The sequence below is a fragment of the Macaca nemestrina genome, chromosome 6 (assembly GCF_043159975.1).
Source record: "Macaca nemestrina isolate mMacNem1 chromosome 6, mMacNem.hap1, whole genome shotgun sequence".
NCBI lineage: Eukaryota > Metazoa > Chordata > Mammalia > Primates > Cercopithecidae > Macaca > Macaca nemestrina.
The window spans coordinates 53815290-53834574 of record NC_092130.1 but is presented as its reverse complement, the minus strand read 5'-3'; the positions used below and the strand labels follow the sequence as shown (position 1 = coordinate 53834574).

The window sequence follows — 19285 nt, the reverse complement described above, 5'->3', positions numbered from 1 at the left end:
CTTGTTTTGTTTTAAGAGATGGGTTTTCACTATGTTGCCCAGGCTCTGGTCTCAAACTCCTGGCTTCCAGTGATCCACCCACCTTGGCCTCCCAAAGTGCTGGGATTACAGATATGAGCCACTACACCTGGCCTATAAATGCCATTCTTACCTTACTCCTCCCGGCATAAAGATCTGAGAGATTTGTTTGCCTCAATTTTAGACATATGTTTATTTATTTATTTTTGAGACAGACTCTCACTCTGTTGCCCAGGCTGGAGTGCAGTAGTGCAATCTCAGCTCACTGCAACCTCTGCCTCTGAGTTCAAGCAATTCTCTTGCCTCAGCCTCCCGAGTAGCTGGGCATGCCGCCACACCCAGCTAATTTTTTTGTATTTTAGTAGGGATGGGAGTTTCACAGTCTAGCCCAGGCTGGTCTTGAACTCTTGCCCGGCCTCAGACATACATTTATTAATGATCTTTTGACCATAAATTTCCTTAAGTGCAGTTTAAAATCAGCTTCCATGTGAATAACTTTTATTCACTTGTGGTATCAGGAGCATATGTGACAACAGGAGAGTATCATTTTCATTGCTCTGAAACAGGTAAGCATCAAGTGAACATTAATTATGAAGACGTGGCTGTTATTACCAAAAGCCACCAAATGCTACACCATCTCTAGTCTCTGCTGCAATCATTGAATTAATGACAGTTTGCTGGCTATAGCATAGCACTATGCTAGGTGTTAAGAAGAGAAGGAAGGAAACAGAAGCTTTTACACCTGCCATTAGCTTCTCCTGCCTGGCTGCAAGTGATGTTTGGCAGAAGAGAAGGGATCTATACTTTCTACATCCTTCCAGTTCTCTATCAGGCACTCTCTGACTATACTCCTAACCACCAACTCCTCCAAGAAAAGCACCTATAACTTAAGAGAGGCAGATACATTTTAAAAATTATAATTCTATTACTACTACTACTACTACTACTTGGCCAAGAACAAACTACTGCCTTGAGTAAGGAAAAGGGGAGAAAGCTGAGAAGATGAAATCTGCTAGTGGAACTAATGATGTTGAGAATCTTTTCATGTGCTAATTGGCCATTTAAGATGTCTATTCTAGGCCTGGTGCGGTGGCTCATTGCTTGTAATCCCAGCACTTTGGGAGGCCAAGGTGGGAGGATCACGAGGTCAGGAGTTCGAGACCAGCCTGGCCAATATGGTGAAACCCTGTCTCTACTAAAAATACAAAAATTAGGCATGGTGGCACATGCCTGTAGTCCCAGCTACTTGGGAGGCTGAGGCAGAAGAATCGCTTGAACTCAGGAGGCGGAGGTTGCAGTGAGCCGGGATCTCCCCCACTGCACTCCAGCTTGGGTAACAGAGCGTGAGAGTCCATCTCAAGAAAAAAAAAAAAGATGTCTATTCAAATCCAATGCCCATTTTTAATTGGGTTGTCTTTCATATTCTTAAATTTGAAGAGTTCTTTAGATATTCCACATACAAGTTCCTTATCAAATGACTTCCAAACATTTTCTGCCATTCTGTAGGTTGTTCTTTTCACTTTTTCCTGATGTCCTTTGAATCACAAAGTGCTTTAATTTAGATAAAAACTAATTTGTCTTTTAATTGTTGTTGCTTGTGCTTTAGTTGTCATTTCTAAGAAACTATCGCCTAATCCAAGGTCACGAAAACTTATTCCTATGTTTTCTTCTAAGAGTTTTAAAGGTCTTTGATACATTTTGAGTTTGTCTTTGCATAGGAGATGTAGTGGGGGTCTGACTTCACACTCATGTGTATAGACAGCTGGTTGTGTCAGTACCATTTGTTAAAAAGACCATCCTTTCCCCATTGAAATGTCTTGTCACCCTTGACACAACTGACCATAAATGCAAGAGTTTATTTCTGGACTTCCAATTCTATTCCATTGATTTTTATGTCTATCCGTATGCTGGTGCCACATAGTCTTGATTATCATAGTTTTGCCATAAATTTTTTGACTAAGAAGTGACAGTCCTTCAATTTTCTTCTTTTTCAAGATTGCTTTGGCTTTTTAGGGTCCTTTGCATTGTCATATTAATTTTAGGATTAACTTGTCAATTGTTACAAGACAGAAAACTGGGATTTTTACAGGAATTGCATTGAATCTGTAGATCATGTGGACCAAATTGATACCTTTACAACATTAAATCTTCCAAAAACTGAAAAGGGGATATCTACTCATTTATTTAGGTCATCTGTAATTTATTTTGATGAGTGCTCCGTGCAACAGACTTACACTTCTTCTGTTAAATGTATTCCTAAGTACTTTATTCTTTTTGATGCTACTACTAATTAAATTGTTTTCTGGATTTCATTTTTGGATTGTTCATTGTTAATGCATAAAAATGTAATTGATTTTTGTATCTCAATCTTGAGTCCTGAAACCTTGCTGACCTTTTTTATTAGCTGTTATTTAATAAATTGCTTTGCCTAATAAAAAGCAATGCCTACATAGTTAAACAGTCGACAGATCAGTCAAATTTTGTCTTATGCTGGGGTAAAAGTCTAAAATTCAGCCTAACAGCCAAAAATCGATAGCCAATATTATCCTCGAAAACCTTGGAAATCATTCATAAAGCACAGTACAGTATACAAAGCTACGTCTATACAACTCTTTTCAATCATGTATCCATGATCCATATCCATGATCCATATATATGATTCATATACATGAAAGAGCAGATTTAAACCTTCTATTCCACACTCACTGTAAGTTCTGTGCTCAGTGCTCCTGTTTAAATGATGACATTTTTCTCACCACTATACTAATGAGAAATGACATTTTTCTTATTTAATTTGCCAAACAGGACTAGTACAATTTGATAAGTGTAAAAAGTAAGTAGAGGTTCCTCTTCAAAGACTTTCCTCCCCATCTAATTAAAACTAAATAACTTCTCTTAAAAGCAAAATTTATTCAAAGACCTGTGCTCCTAAATATTTGCCCTGGCATGCTTATACTGGTCCAAGTACACATTAGGTCATAGCCTGTTCCTCTTCCTTATTTAAAAGTGTTTTTACTTTTCTCAGCATTCCTCAAGTTACTTTCTCCTTCCTTTGTTCTCCTCTACCTTTGCCTCTTTTAAAAAGTTCTAAGTTGGCCGGGCGCGGTGGCTCAAGCCTGTAATCCCAGCACTTTGGGAGGCCGAGGCGGGTGGATCACGAGGTCAGGAGATCGAGACTATCCTGGCTAACATGGTGAAACCCCGTCTCTACTAAAAATACAAAAAACTAGCCGGGCGTGGTGGCGGGCGCCTGTAGTCTCAGCTACTTGGGAGGCTGAGGCGGGAGAATGGCGTGAACCCGGGAGGCGGAGCTTGCAGTGAGCCGAGATCAGGCCACTGCACTCCAGCCTGGGAGACACAGCGAGACTCCGTCTCAAAAAAAAAAAAGTTCTAAGTTGCTAGCCAATCGGGACCAATACAAAATGTGAGGTTCCATTCCAGCCAATGGAAACCGGACATAGCAGTAGAGTGGACGCCTCAGGTTATAAATGACCCTGTCTCCTTTGTCCAGTGTACTCTCATGCCAAAACTACTGGCGAGTGTACCCTTTCTACAGGAAGTAAAAATAGCCTTACTAAATAAATTTATGTTCAAGTACTATTTCTTTACAGTATGAAAAAACAAACATTTCAAATATAAATATTCTACGTGATTCAATTATACCCATTTAGAGAGAAAATGACTTCCTTTCATAAATTTTTTTTTAGATGGAGTCTCGCTCTGTCACCCAGGCTGGAGTGCAGTGACGCGATCTTGGCTCACTGCAAGCTACACCTCCCAGGTTCAAGTCATTCTCCTGCCTCAGCCTCTCGAGTAGCTGGGACTACAGGCGCCCGCCACCACGCCCGGCTAATTTTTTGTATTTTTAGTAGAGACGGGGTTTCACTGTGTTAGCCAGGATGGTCTCATCTCCTGACCTTGTGATCCGCCTGCCTCGGCCTCCCAAAGTGCTCATATTTTCATAAATTTTGGTATTTAAATTTAAGACTTCCCTAATATTCAACTGCTAATAACTGTACCCTTTTCTTTTACTTAGACATTCAAATAAACATGACCACTGCCTCCATGGAAAAGGTTGAGGGGAAAACAAAAACTCAACTTTCAGATTTCACCTCCATATTTGAGAGAATTACAATCCTCATTAGAAAGCCAACACTTACCAAACCTCTCCTGCACCATCAGGGCCACCTGTTTTCCCACCTGAGTGCTCCCAGTGAAGGACAGCAGGTTCACTCGTTCATCTTTGGCCATTGCTGTGCTGCAAGGGAACGGACATGGTCGGTCACCCAAGCAGAGAAACCCAGCAATGACAACTTCTAATGGTACCCAGCACTGAAGTGCCCTTGGAAAAGCAGTCCCTCGAAGCTACAAGAAAGTCTGTCCCAGGGGAGCAAGGGAACGTCTTCAGGAGAAGGAAAAAAGTTTTTCACAAGTAGAACCATATGGCAGAAGAGGCTAACCTGCTGTGAATAGAAATCACCAAGAGGAAGTTGTTAGGGAAGAAAGTCTTTCCTATACTGAGTGAGTGACTGGACAATATGATCTTAGCATTTCCTTGCTGAGCATTCCAGTTTTACAGACTTTTAACTGCTGTGTAATTCCTTTAAGGATTAAAACTTGGCCAGGACTAGCCTAGGCAACACGATGAAACCCCGTCTCTACATCAAATACTAAAATTGGCCAGGTGTGCAGGCATGCGCCTGTAGTCCCAGCTACTTGGGAGGCTGAGGTGGGAGGATCACTTGAACCTGGGAGGCGGAGGTTGCAGTGAGCTGAGATCGAGCCACTGCACTCCAGCCTAGGTGACAGAGTGAGACCCTGTCTCAAAAAAATAAAAATAAAAGAATTAAAACTTAAAAGCCTGTAGGGAAATATCCTAAAGCAGGGGTCCCCAAGCCCCAGGATGCCGACCACTACCAGTCTGTGGCCTATTAGGAACCAGCAGGAGGTAGGCAGCAGGCGACCCAGCGAGCATTACTGCCTGAGCGCCACCTCCTGTCAGATCAGCGGCAGCATTAGATTTTCATAGGAGTGTGAACCCTATTGTGAACTGTGCATGCAAGGGATCTAGATTGCATGCTCCTTATAAGAATCTAACTAATGCCTTATGATCTGAGATGGAACAATTTCATCCTAAAACCATCCCCCTGCCGTGGTCCACGGAAAAATTGTCTTCCACTAAACCAGCCCCAGTCCCTGGTGCCAGAAAGGTTGGGGACCGCTATCCTAAAGTATTCCTCACGGAAGTTGACTTACAAAGGCTATGCTAGGATTTCCAGTTGCTTCTAAGGAATGCAAATCAGACATTACTGATTTGAACCTCTCTGTTCCTAGTTCAGTGCTACAAAAGGTCCAGTGTTAGCCAAGCGGGGCAGCCATAGCATCAGTCTAATGTAGGGCTGTACGGCTTGGCTCAGTTACCTAGGTCAGTCTTCCGAGGTTCAACCTAGCAAGCATGAGCACTAATACTCAAAGTGGCTGCTGCTTAACATGCTCTTGCATATACCACCATAATTATCTGAGCTATTGCAAGGCCAACACAAGCACTAGATACCCAGAATGCAAGAAGTCAAAGGCCGACTCATGTTTTAAATGACACTTAGATAATATTTCACTCTGCATTGTACATGTGGGAGTTGTATTTTGTAAAATTTTCTCATTAATATGAAAAACAGAGTAACTTATTGCTCCTTTTTGAGATTGCCCAGTAAGTACAACGGTATATTAAAAGTGTGGGAAGGCGAGGAAACTAACACTTTAGCCACACCAGTATGGGTTGTAAGACTTGACTCCTGGAAAACTCACCTAATCAAAGTCTAAGCTGATAAGAACCTCAGCTTTTATCCCAGTTCAGCACGATTATAGTCCACGTCATCTTAGTATCATGCCAAGTAAAAGCAGCAAGACACAAAAGGCCACATATTATATAACTACATTTATACAAAATGTCTCAAATAGGCAAATCCATAGAGACAGAAAATTCTTTAGTGGCTGTCAGGGCATGAGAGCAGGGGGAATGGGAAGAGACTGCCAATGGGTATGGGATTACTTTCTGGGTTCATCAAAATGTTCTGGAAAAAGATAGTGGTGATAGTTGTACAATAGCCTGAATATTTTTAAAACCACTATATTGTACACTTTAAAAGAGAGGACTTTATGGTATACAAATTGTGAATTATATGGCAATTTAAAAAGAAAAAAACAATTTTACTAAAAAGAGGCTGTGTTCCCAGGGTTTCCTTTTTCGGTCAGCTGAGAAACTCAGACAATAGGCTAGGTTCTCGGCAGGCAGTGCCCAGACTACAATTTCATAGCTTTCTTTGTAAGTAAACACCTTGACAAACCAAGTGTCAGGAAGTCACAGGCTGCCCCCCATTACAGCAGTTTGTTATTTCAGGATATAAACACCTTAGAAACAGTACCTCTGGGCAATTAAAAAGACGATTCTTATTCATCCTCCAATAGAGGTTAGGCATTAATACAATAAGAACCCAACAAACTCCATAATAATAATGATTTCAAAAACCATTCTCAACTCCTTAGTTAAAAGTGAGTTCATTATTCTAGTAACGATGATTCTAGTTGGTGAACCTGGGGTCCTTCAACAGAGGATGCTCTCAGCCTAATAACCTACCCAATATCTGCTCCACCACAAGTCAAGGAACAAATCGCACCAGGCAGCTTGTTGTCCTCCAGAACTTTGGCTATTATCCTAGAAAGGAAAAAGCAATTATTGAGGCAATAATTTAATTTCTGAAGTCATTTTTTTAAAAACAAGGAATAAATTGCAACCACTTGACTCTCCTTTTTTCAACTTTCTCTCCCATCCCTCAAATATACTACTCTCTTGCTTTTTCAGCCCACTTTTCAATTTCTAAGTCACTGTTCCTAAATGGCCTTCTAACATTAAGAACACTCTTATACCAGACTCTGCCCTCAAACATTCAGACCTGGATTTCTCCTCACATATTGAAAATGCCATTTTCAAAAAACTATTAGCAGAATTTTTTTTTTTTTTTGTCCTAAAAGAATCTTGAGGCCAGGTGTGGTGGCTCATGCCTGTAATCCCAGCACTTTGGGAGGCCGAGGCTGGTGGATCACTTGAGGTCAGGAGTTCAAGACCAGCCTGGCCAACATGGTGAAACCCCATCTCTACTAAAAATATAAAAATTAGCCAGGAGTGATGGTGGGAGCCTGTAATCCCACCAACTCAGGAGGCTGAGGCAGGAGAATCGCTTGAACCTAAAAGGCAGAGGTTGCAGTGAGCTGAGATTGTGCCACTGCACTCCAGCCTGAGAGACAAAGCAAGACTCTATCTCAAAAAAAAAAAAAGAATCTTGAGAAGAAGAAAAGAACATAGAACATAAATAGAAGACACAAAGCATTGTTCAAGTAGCTCAAATTGTCATTGTTTTCAAGAATTTTCTACCAAACTATGAGGACACATCTGGTTCAAGACAGCAGACTGATCACTGGGCCATTTATTTATTTATTTTATTTATTTATTTTGGTCTTACACAAATCTATTAAAATGTGATTACAAAGGAAAATAAAAAGGAATAAGACCTAGAACGATGAAGGAAATTAGAGGTGGTCCCCACCAGCAAATAAGAGATTTAAACACACCTCTGCAAAGCAGAGTTAGAGAAGTTGTAAAGCACAAATTGGGGAAGAGGACGGGATCCTCAAAACCTAAAGTAAATGCCACAGACACAAAAGAAGGAGCTGGGGCCACCCTGCAGAACCCTGAAAGAGCTTGGGGCTAGTTCCCACCAAACCATGTCAGTCAGAAAATATCAGCGCCCTGCAGGCTACAGAATTGTGGACAAGCAGAGGTTTTTCTCTTGTTAAAATGAGAAATACATTTAAATGCTACTTAAATCTGATTTTGAGTTATTAAAAAAAAAAAAATGGCTAAAATAATTCTGGTTTTTCTGAAAAAGGATTCCATTCATTTTGCGTTTCCAGAGGACCAATAGAGCAAAGGTTGTCTTCATCAATCATCTCAACTTACTGGCTACTTTCCAATTTGTTTAAACTTCAAAAAGACCCAAATCCCATACTCACTTTCATAGAAAAGGTACCATTATCACACCTAAGTTCCCCTAAAATACGCTTTATAGCTGTTTTCTTTCTTCCTTCCAATCCAGGATCCAATCAAGGATCATGAACTCCAGCTCTCATGTCCAAGACCAGGTTTCAGGATGTACAATTCTTTCCAGGGATTTCGGGTGTCTATATTGTCTGCACAAGTAGACTGTACTCTCTTTAAGGGCAAGGCTTTTGTTTTGTGCCTATGGGTAAAGGTTAACAAACCCCTACCCCTAAGATGAGACTCTAACTTTAAGTTGAACTCTAGCTCTGTTCTCCGTGTGACCTGGAAAGTGTCAGAGTGTCGTCAGTGTTTCTTAGACAACCCGGCTTACGGTAAACATGACCCCTGCCTGGTCACTTCCATCTGAACTGGGATAACTATCTATGAGCTATTAATGGGAATGCCATGCTCTTTGGCCTTTCCTGAGTGCAGTGACACTTGTAACTGCATGTCCCTGTGGCCCCTGAAAGCTACGATTGTTACAAGAGATTTTTGTTTCTGTGGGGCATTAGGCTTTAAGCCAGGGTAAACCCCACACCTCTCCAATGTGGCTCTCACTTCCTTGTACCTACGTGACTATGACAAGAACACTGATTGAAGAGGAATACCTGATGCCACCCTCCTGACAAGCTATGCTCCCGCACTCTATCCTTCTGAATACACAGAAGAACCATATGTGGCCTGTGGTCATCTAAGGAATCTGAAAATTTAGTTGAACTTAAGAAGACCTCCTTGTGGCACTGCATCACCCTTAGTTAATTCCAGCAAAATTTAGCATCATCTGACTTACTATCTTCCATTACGAAAGCAAATCACATTTTCAATGCTTTGAAAACTATCAACCCGCACATAAACTCTCACACGAACATTTCAAATTCTTCAACTCTTTAAAACAAAAAAAAAGCTTAAAGCAAAACCGGTATCAAAATGGACAAAATTTTAACCAACTACTTCGTAACAATTGTTAGTTCACTACTTCCACATTAATTATTCTGCTGGTTTTTTGTTTGTTTGTTTTATTTTTAGGCCACGGGCAGGGGTTCATGCCTGTAATCCCAGCACTTTGGGAGGCCGAGGCAGGCAGATGACTTGAGGCCAGGAGTTCAAGACCAGCCTGGACAACATGGTGAAACCCCATGTCTACTAAAAATATGAAAATTAGCTAGCCGGGCACGGTGGCTCACGCCTGTAATCCCAGCACTTTGGGAGGCTGAGGCGGGCAGATCACGAGGTCAGGAGATTGAGAATATCCTGGTCAACATGGTAAAACCCCATCTCTACTAAAATACAAAAAATTAGCCAGGCGTGGTAGCACATGCCTGTAGCCCCAACCACTCAGGAGGCTGAGGCAGGGGAACCGCTTGAACCCAGGAAGCGGAGGTTTCAGTGGGCCGAGAGATCACGCCACTGCACTCCAGCCTGGCGACAGAGCAAGACTCTGTCTCAAAAAAAAAAAAAAAGAAAAAATGAGCCAATCATGGTGGCATGCACCTGTAATCCCAGCTACCTGGGAGGTTGAGGCAGGAGAATCGCTTGAACCTTGGAGGCAGAGGTTGGAGTCAGCCAAGATTGTGCCACTGCACTCCAGCCTGGGCGACAGAGCGAGATTCTCTCTTAAAAAAAAAAATTAGCCTGGCATGGTGACCCACACCTGTAATCCCAGCTACTCGGGAGGCTGAAGCATGAGAATCTCTTGAACCCAGGAAGCAGAAACTACAGTGAGCTGAGATGGCCCCACTGCACTCCAGCCCGGGCAACAAAGACTCTGTCTCAAAAAAAAATAAAAAATAAAAATTAAAACAATTACCCTTGCTCTTTTCCAGCCCACCACTTTCCAATTCCTAAGCCACTATTCTAAATAATTGTCTAGGCTGGGCGCAGTGGCTCATGCCTGTAATCCCAGCACTTTGGGAAGCTGAGGCAGGTGGATCACGAGGTCAGGAGATCGAGACCATCCTGGTCAACATGGTGAAACCCCATCTCTACTAAAAATATAAAAATTAGCTGGGCGTGGTGGCACATGCCTGTAATCCCAGCTACTTGGGAGGCTGAGGCAGAAGAATCACTTGAACCAGGGAGTAGGAGGTTGCCGTGAGCTGAGATTGTGCCAGTGAGCTCCAGCCTGGGTGACAAAGTGAGACTCCATCTCAAAAATAATAATAATAATAATAATAATCTTCTAATATGAAGAACCCTCTTGCCCACAGACTCCACCCCAATTTCTCTACTAATAATTCTGAAATCAGAATGCAGACCAGGCAAGCAATGGAACATCAAAGGTACATCCTAATCCTACATGGGAAGGCACCCTAACTCTATACATCCTCCAAATTCCAGAATGATACATCAGTCACATTGCTTTTATGACTTAATCAGAGCTCCCAAGTTCTCAAATACAAGTAAAAAACTAATAATTGTTTAACCAAAAGATGCAATACATTTCAGTGTTAGATGAATCAGCAGATCAGTATAATAATCAATTTTGTTAACACTCTATTAAGCAAAAGCAATGTAAGTATTAACTGTATAGAAATCTATTCTCAAAACCATTAACTTGTTGAATAGTGAGAAAATATAGCTCCTAAATTGCAAAAATTTCCTTTCCACTGAAGATGCTTTTATTTTCCAAGTGACAAAATAATGTCTGCAAGTGTTCAATCAATATGTCAATATCTGGCATGTTTCCAAAGAGTTAAATTAAATGACATGGCACTGAAAGCACTCTGTATATAAAAATAATATTACAAGCAAAGGAGAAAGAGGTTATCCAAATTCCATGCTATGTGACTCTTTGATATCAGATTAAAAAGTCATGGCTATTAATCACCCTTTCGATATCATTCCATACCCAGGAAAAAGAAAGCCACACGTACTTACTTTGTGACAGCCACACTAATGAGGGAAGTGGTTGGAGCTCCTTTCCTTAAGAAGGTTAAAACAAAAAAAGAAAAAGAAAAACTTATTGACAGAAACCATAAATACCTTTTATTATCAAACAGACGCAAAAGTGTGAGAAAACGCTCTGTCCAATCAGACAACTGACAAATGAGTCTAGTAACTGAAATAGAAATCTGTCCTTTAGCTGGGTGTCTTTGAGACCTAAGGAACAACAAAACTTTCATGAACACAAAAATGGCACCGAGCAATTCTGAATCAGCTTGCTGCACTAATCACAGGAATCATTACATTAACCTCAGCCAATTATGGGAAATGAGTGAAGCAGAAATCTACCAACGTGCTGCATTAACTAAACTTTCCTTGGAAAACTCAGAGAGCCGAGGAAAACTACACAATGAGCCTTTTTGGATTAGAATGCTGGAAAACATGAGTTTGCATCACCACATGGTGCAAATTGTTAGTCCTCCCAAATATGTCCTATTTTATAGTTTTTGAATAGATTCAACTGAGTACCACACATTTAAACTAAATTAATAACTAGTGGAACAGACGTAAGCAAAATGAGCCAAAAACAATTGTCCTGATTTTTCTCATTTAATTTCTTCCACTGAACACAAAAGCAAAAAACAAGTAACTGTTTGCCATCTATAATATACAGACATTTTTACTATCAAATATTTTGTAAGTTGAAAAATTTAAGACCTAAATGAGAACACTGACCAAGTGCCTCAGAATTACTTGGGAGTTTACTATCAAAGTTTTACTAGCCAGGTGCAATGGCTCACACCTGTAATCCCAACACTTTGGGAGGCTGAGGCAGGTGGGTCACCTAAGGTCAGGAGTTCAAAACTAGCCTGGCCAACATGGTGAAATCCCATCTCTACTAAAAATACAAAAAATTAGCTGGGTGTGGTGGCACATGCCTGTAATCCCAGCTACTTGGAAGGCTGAGGCAGGAGAATTGCTTGAACCTGGGAGGCGGAGGTTGCAGTGAGCTGAGTTCACACCATTGTGCTCTAGCCTGGGCAACAAGAGTGAAACTCCATCTCAAAAAAAGATAAAATAAAGTGTTATTGATGAAGCCAGGTGTAGCGACACACACTTATAATCCCAGTTTCTCAAGAGGCTGAGGCAGTAGTATCTAGAAATGCTATTTTTATCACTCACTACTAGAGAGGAAAGTGAGCAGGTCTTACCAGAGGCAGACATTTCCACAGATCATGGCAATGGCATTGTTCCAGCCATACACTGCCACAGGGAAATTGAATGCCGTGATGATTCCAACCAGGCCTACAGGATTCCACTGCTCAATCAGCGCATGGCCAGGTCCTGAGAACAGGAAAAGGAAGCAACATGCTGAAGCAAGTTAATTTAATGCCCATCAAGTTAATAAGAACAAATGTATAGCAGACCGGAGAAGATTTCAGGTGCCTTATAGTGGGATATTGCTACACAGCCGTGGGATATTGGTACATTAACTAATGTACAACAAAAGTGGTTATTACTATACTACCTTGTAAATCATAATGATATTCATTATGCCTCTGATCTTCATAGGACTCTGCATAGATCAGAGCAGTATCAGTGCACCTGGGAGACAAGGACACTTTCTAGAGATGATGGCTGCCCTAGGTGGTATGAACACAAAGGGCAGAACATGACCAGGGCACAGGGACTTAGGCCCACGTTCTTTGTTTTGTTCGGTTTTGAGTCAGTCTCACTCTGTCACTCAGGCTGGAGTGAAGCGGTGCAATCTCAGCTCACTGCAACCTGCACCTCCCAAGTTCCAGAAATTCTCAAGCCCCAGACTCCTGAGTAGCTGGGATTACAGGCACACACCACCATGCCCAGCTAATTGTTGTATTTTTAGTAGAGAAGGAGTTTCACCATGTTGCCCAGGCTGGTCTCAAACTCCTGACCTCAAGTGACCTGTCCACCTTGGCCTCCCAAAGTGCTGGGATTACAAGAGTGAGCCACCACACCTGGCCTCCCATATTCTTTATGTTACCTGATGAATCCCTGGGCCAACATCTCTGAATTCGAGACAAGATGGCTCATTTATTGGTGGAAGATGGGACGGGGGAGTTCTAATAATTATATATATGTTGAATAAATGAATTATGCAGGCCAGGCGCGGTGGCTCACGCCTGTAATCCCAGCACTTGGGGAGGCAGAGGCGGGCGGATCACGAGGTCAGGAGTTCGAGACCAGCCTGACCAACATGGTAAAACCCCGTCTCTACTAAAAATACAAAAATTAGCCGGGTGTGGTGGCACGTGCCTGTAATCCCAGCTACTCAGGAGGCTGAGGCAGGAGAATCGCTTGAACCCGGGAGGCAGAGGTTGCAGTGAGCTGAGATCCTGCGATTGCACTCCAGCCTGGACAACAGAGGGAGACTCCATCTCAATAAATAAATAAATAAATAAATAAATAAATAAAATGAATTATGCATATCTTTACATTCACTATAAGAAAACTAAAAATACAAATAAGCTTAACAGTGGCTCATGCCTGTAATCTCCAGCACTTTGGGATGCTGGGACAGGAGAATCACTTGAGCTCAGTTTGAAACTTGGATGAACATGGCAAGACCCCTGTCTCCACAAAAAAAAATTAAAAATTAGTTAGGTATGATTGGTATATGCCTGTAGTCCCAGCTACTTGGGAGGCTGAGGTGGGAGAACTGCTTAAGCCCAGGAGGTTGAGGCTGAAGTGACCTGTGATTGCACCACTGCACTCCAGCTTGGACAACAGAGTAAGACGCTATCTCCAAAAAAAAAAAAAAAAGAAAGAAAAGAAAAAGAAAATACAAACAAAAATATTGTATTTTAAATACAAACTTTAAAGTCACCCATTATCCCTCAAGGTGTTTATTTTAATTAAAGGCAGCTGGAACAGTATAGAACCATACCACAGGAATACAAGGGTTCACAACTCCTGGTTAAAACCACAGATCAACTGGAAAGGCGGCTGTCCCAGCCATCAGTCTTTCTGGCCACACTCATACTGCTAGCTAGGATGGGGGACCATACCAGATGCAGCACCTCACTCCTGGGCCCTCCTTAATCTAGGCACCTTAATCCCTAGAGATGAAGTGCTGGCACAGCCTCTGCCTGGTAGGGCTCTCCTCCTCTCCTGCCCTCCCATCTCTGCCCTGATGTCACCCCCTTGCTTATAACCCTCTGGAGTTTGGATACCTACTGTAGCTATTCTCAGAATAGAGTCCAGTCTCCTTGTCAGAAAACGTCCCTTCCCAAGGTTCTCTTTCCAGTCCACCTGCCCTACCACTGTACCTGCAGCTGTGCTGAAGCAATACAATCCCCCCAAATAAGCCAGACTCGCCCAGCTTTCACACAGGCGTCTTCCTTCTTTAAAACAACTTCCAGCACTCCACTCCTTCTCCTCTTTGTCCCATTTGGGACCTTACCTTGGCTGACCTTCTCTTGGAGGCCTTCCTCGACTGCACTCACAAGGCTGGGTTAGGGGCTCCCAGCTACGTGCCCACCATCCTACCGTCTACTCCCTCATATTACTTACCATGATGGAGTATGCTGGATATAATTACCTGTTTATTTATCTCCCACTGTAAGGTAAAATTTATAAGCTTATAAATCCCTTGAGGACAGGGACTATGCCTTATAGATTGAGTATCACCTAGTAGATTATCCGGCACCTGATAGATGCTCCGTATTTATTGAATTAATAAAGCCAAAGTTACCCCAAAGCTTCTACATAGATGAGTAAACTACTTAAAAAAAAAAAAACAAAAAAAAAAGTGTAGGCTAGGTGTAGTGGCTCATGCCTATAATCCCAACACTTTGGGTGGCCAAGGCAGGAGGATTATTCGAGCCAAGGAGTTCTAGACCAGCCTAGGCAACATAGTGTGACCTCGTCTCAACAAGAAAAATTTAAAAATTAGCTGGGCTTGGTGGCGTGTGCCTGTAATCCCAGCTACTCAGGAGGCTGAGGTGGAAAGATTGCTTGAGTCCAGGAGGTCCAGGCTGCAAGGGGTCATAATCACACCACTGCACTCCAGCCTGGGTGACAGAGATCCTATCTCAAATAAACAAACAAAAATGTACAAGCAACTGAGAAATGTTTTAATTGTGAGGCAGGCATCATAGTAGGTATAAATCAAAGGAGTTACCTGCTTGCACATGTACATGTCCCCAAATTGGAGGTTTATTAACCTTTTTTTGAAACGGAGTTTTCCTCCTGTTGCCCAGGTTGGAGAGCAATGGCGTGATTTTGGCTCACTGCAACCTCCACCTCCCAGGTTCAAGCAATTCTCCTGCCTCAGTCTCTCAAGTAGCTGGGATTACAGGTATGTGCCACCACGCCCAGCTTATCTGTATTTTTATTAGAGATGGGGTTTCTCCATGTTGGTCAGGCTGGTCTTGAACTCCCGACCTCAAGAGATCCACCCACTTCTGCCTCCCAAAGTGCTGGGATTACAGGCGTGAGTCACCGCATTGTTATTAACTTTTTTTAGCTGGAAAAAAACTCCTGAAAGTGTTCAATGACATAAAATTAATATTGGATAATGGGAATCATTGCTAGATATCTAATTAAGGACATTAACTGTGTATTAAAAAGACTCCCCCAACTCTTTCTACAAGAAGGGAATTTACTTAATATCTGGAGAAAAAGAGAAAAATATGATTTTTTAAAAAATGTTTATTTCCTGATTATAAATGTAACCTAATAACCATCATGGAAATTTAGAAAATATAGAAAAATAGAAGAAAATCCACTACTAATAATTCTGCCACTGAGATAACCACTGCTACCACTTTAGCATACATTTCTATCCCAGCATTGCCAATACAGACACAGTCACCTGTTTTGCTCCATCCACATTGCAAACATCACAAATCGCATATACTCTTAACCGCGTTTTTTTTGTTTTTTTTTGTTTTTTTGAGATGGAGTTTCGCTCTTGTTGCCCAGGCTGGAGTGCAATGGCACGATCTTGGCTCACGGTAACCTCCACCTCCCGGGTTCAAGTGATTCTCCTGCCTCAGCCTCCATAGTAGCCAGGATTACAGGCATGCGCCACCATACCTGGCTAATTTTGTATTTTTAGTAGAGACAGGGTTTCTCCGTGTTGGCCAGGATGGTCTCTAACTCCTGACCTCAGGTGATCTGCCCGCCTCAGCCTCCCAAAGTGCTGGGATTACAGGTGTGAGCCACCATGTCCAGTTTTTTTTTTCTTACTCTTGCTGTCATTATCTTCATTGTTAAAACCTCAGAGTATAAGATTGGTTCTTACAGAACAGCTTGTAATAGCAAAACACTGAAAACAACCCTACATATACATCATTTGGGAGCTGACTAAATAAATTATGGTCTCTTTATATCAGAATAGACAGCAGCAGACACAGATGAAGGAAGCCCCTTAATAGACTAACATGAAAACAATTTCCAGCCTGACACAGTGGTTCACACCTATAATCCTAACACTTTGGGAGGCTGAGACAGGCCGATCACCTGAACCCTGGAGTTCGAGACCAGCCTGGGCAACATTGCCAAATCTCACCTCTACAAAAAAAAAAAAAAAAAAAAAAAGTCAGGTATGGTGGCGTGCACCTATAGTCCCAGCCACTCAGGAGGCTGAGGTGGGAGGATGGCCTGATCCCGGGGTTGTTAAGGCTGCAATGAACTGTGATCGTGCCACTACATTCTGGCCTGGGCAAGACAGTAAAATCTTGTCTCAAAAAAAGAAAACAAAAAAACAATTTCCAAGATATATTATTGAATATAAAAGTATAAAACAGAATGTATAGTTTGCGGGCGGGCACAGTGGCTCACGCCTGTAATCCCAGCACTTTGGGAGGCCGAGTCATGTGGATCATGAGGTAAGGAGTTCAAGACCAGCCTGGTCAAGACGGTGAAACCCCACCTCTACCAAAAATATAAAAATTAGCTGGGTGTGGTGGTGCATGCCTGTAATCCCAGCTACTCGGGAGGCTGAGGCAGAAAATCGCTTGAACCCGGGAAGCGGAGGTTGCAGTGAGCCGAGATCACGCCACTGCACTCCAGCCTGGGCGACAGAGCGAGAGTCAGTCTCAAAAAAAAAAAAAAAAAAAACAAGAATGCATAGTTTGCTATATATTTGGCTGTACAAGCTCTAAAAAAGATACACAAGGGCCTAGCAGGGTGGCTTACGCCTATAATCCCAACTACTGGAGAGGCTGAAGGGCAGGATCACTTGAGGCCAGAAGTTTGAGACCAGCCTGAAGAACACAGCAAGATCCTACAAATATAAAAAGGACACACAAGAAATTGAAAGCATTCACTACTTCCATGGGGTACTATGGCTTAGCCACAGGGGTAGGAGGGAAACTTTTCATCCTTTACCCTTTTATTGCTTTCTAATTTTCTGATATGAATCTATCACCTCTTCAAAAAAAATTAACATTAGTATAATTTAAAAACAAGTAAATAAAACCTTCCTGTAAACGTGTGGGTCAGGGGAAGACAACCTTCACAAACATTATTTTTAGTACATGCTAATAGTCTACTAAAATTGGCTTAGATTTTTTCCCCTTATGATTCGACATTTAGGTCATTTCTAATGTTTTTAATTGATGCCACAATGAACTTCTTTACACATAACTTCTGTCTCATTTCAGATTATTTACTTAGATTCTTAAAACTGGGCTCTTTAAAGTTATAGCTCTTTGGGCATATTTCCAAATCATTTTACAGATGAGTTAAAAGTGTCTAACCATGCACTTGCCAACATTAAGTTTTATCTTTAAAACAAAAAGGTTCTTGATCTAACATTTTCATATTTTAATTTACATTTCTTTAAAAGATTGAGGATATTTTCACCTATTTATGTCACTTTAAATTTCTCTTATGGCCGGGCGCGGTGGCTCACGCCTGTAATCCCAGCATTTTGGGAGGTTGAGGCAGGCGGATCATGAGGTCAGGAGATCGAGACCATCCTGGCTAACATGGTGAAACCCTGTCTCTACTAAAAATACAAAAACATTAGCCGGGCGTGGTGGCGGGTGCCTGTGGTCCCAGCTACTCGGGAGGCTCAGGCAGGAGAATGGCGTGGACCTGGGAGGCGGAGCTTGCAGTGAGCCGAGATGGCGCCACTGCACTCCAGCCTGGGCGACAGAGCAAGACTCCGTCTCAAAAAAAAAAAAAAAAAGAAATTTCTCTTTTGCACAGTCCATAGCCAGAGTACTTTTTTTTTTTTTTTTTTTTTTTTTTTTTTTGGAGCTCTGTATATCAGAGTACAAAACTCAGCTTAACTAATTTCATTGCTTACTTTCAGAAGGCAAGATAGGTCCTCCAATCATCCGTGATAAACCAACAGCATAGTCACAGATATCCACATACTCCTGAACTTCACCCACACCTTCCACTAAGATTTTCCCCATCTCCAAAGACACCTAGAAATATAAAACGACAAGCAGAATTTTTCCAACAGAATTCACATTATAAACATTAAATTAAAGAAAGGGGGAAGCAAAACATATTTTGTAAATGTAATAAACTGAAGAAAGTCTGTTTTATTTCCCAAAGAAATTTCAAACACAAGAATTGCCTTCACTTTTTCCTGTCTACCTTGTTAATCTTTCCTCTAAGGAAAGAATTTTTAAAATACATTAAGTACAACCGGGCACAGTGGCTCATGCCTGTAATCCCAGCACTTTGGGGGGCCAAGGCAGGCGGATCACCTGAGGTCCAGAGTTCAAGACCAGCCTGGCCAACATGGTGAAACCGCATCTCTACTAAAAACACAAAAATTAGCCATACGTGGCGGCGCACACCTGTAATCCCAGCTACTCAGGAGGCTGAGGCAGGAGAATCGCTTGAACCTGAGATGGGGAGGTTGCAGTGAGCCAAGATCCTGCCATTGCACTCTAGCCTGGGTGACTCCATCTGGAAAGAGCAAGACTCCATCTCGAAAATAAATAAATTATTAAATAATAAATAAATAAAATATAATATAAACTACTTTTCTTAAAAACTCATCTACCCAAGTGTGGTGGCCCACGCCTATAATCCCAGCACTTAGAGAGTCTGAGGCAGGTGGGATCACCTGAGGTTAAGAGTTCAAGACCAGCCTGGCCAACATGGTGAAACTCCATCTCTACTTAAAAAACACAAAAAATTGCTGGGCACGGTGGCTCACGCCTATAACCCCAGCACTTTGGGAGGCTGAGGCGGGCAAATCACGAGGTCAGGAGATGGAGACCATCCTGGCTAACATGGTGAAACCCCGTCTCTACTAAAAATACAAAAAAATTAGCC

General features: G+C 42.0%; 1 protein-coding gene across 4 annotated transcripts in view; it reads right to left on the bottom strand.

The window, feature by feature from the left end:
* Positions 1-19285, bottom strand: part of LOC105463163 (aldehyde dehydrogenase 7 family member A1) — a 56142-nt gene that overhangs the window by 23933 nt on the left and 12924 nt on the right. For all 4 annotated transcript variants that reach the window (XM_071098528.1, XM_071098524.1, XM_071098525.1 and 1 more), the window contains 5 exons: positions 18297-18420; positions 12208-12340; positions 10991-11035; positions 6653-6730; positions 4179-4276 (listed from right to left, as the gene is read on the bottom strand). In XM_071098528.1, the coding sequence (XP_070954629.1) occupies positions 4179-4276; positions 6653-6730; positions 10991-11035; positions 12208-12340; positions 18297-18420 (478 nt within the window). The remainder of the gene's footprint in view (positions 1-4178; positions 4277-6652; positions 6731-10990; positions 11036-12207; positions 12341-18296; positions 18421-19285) is intronic.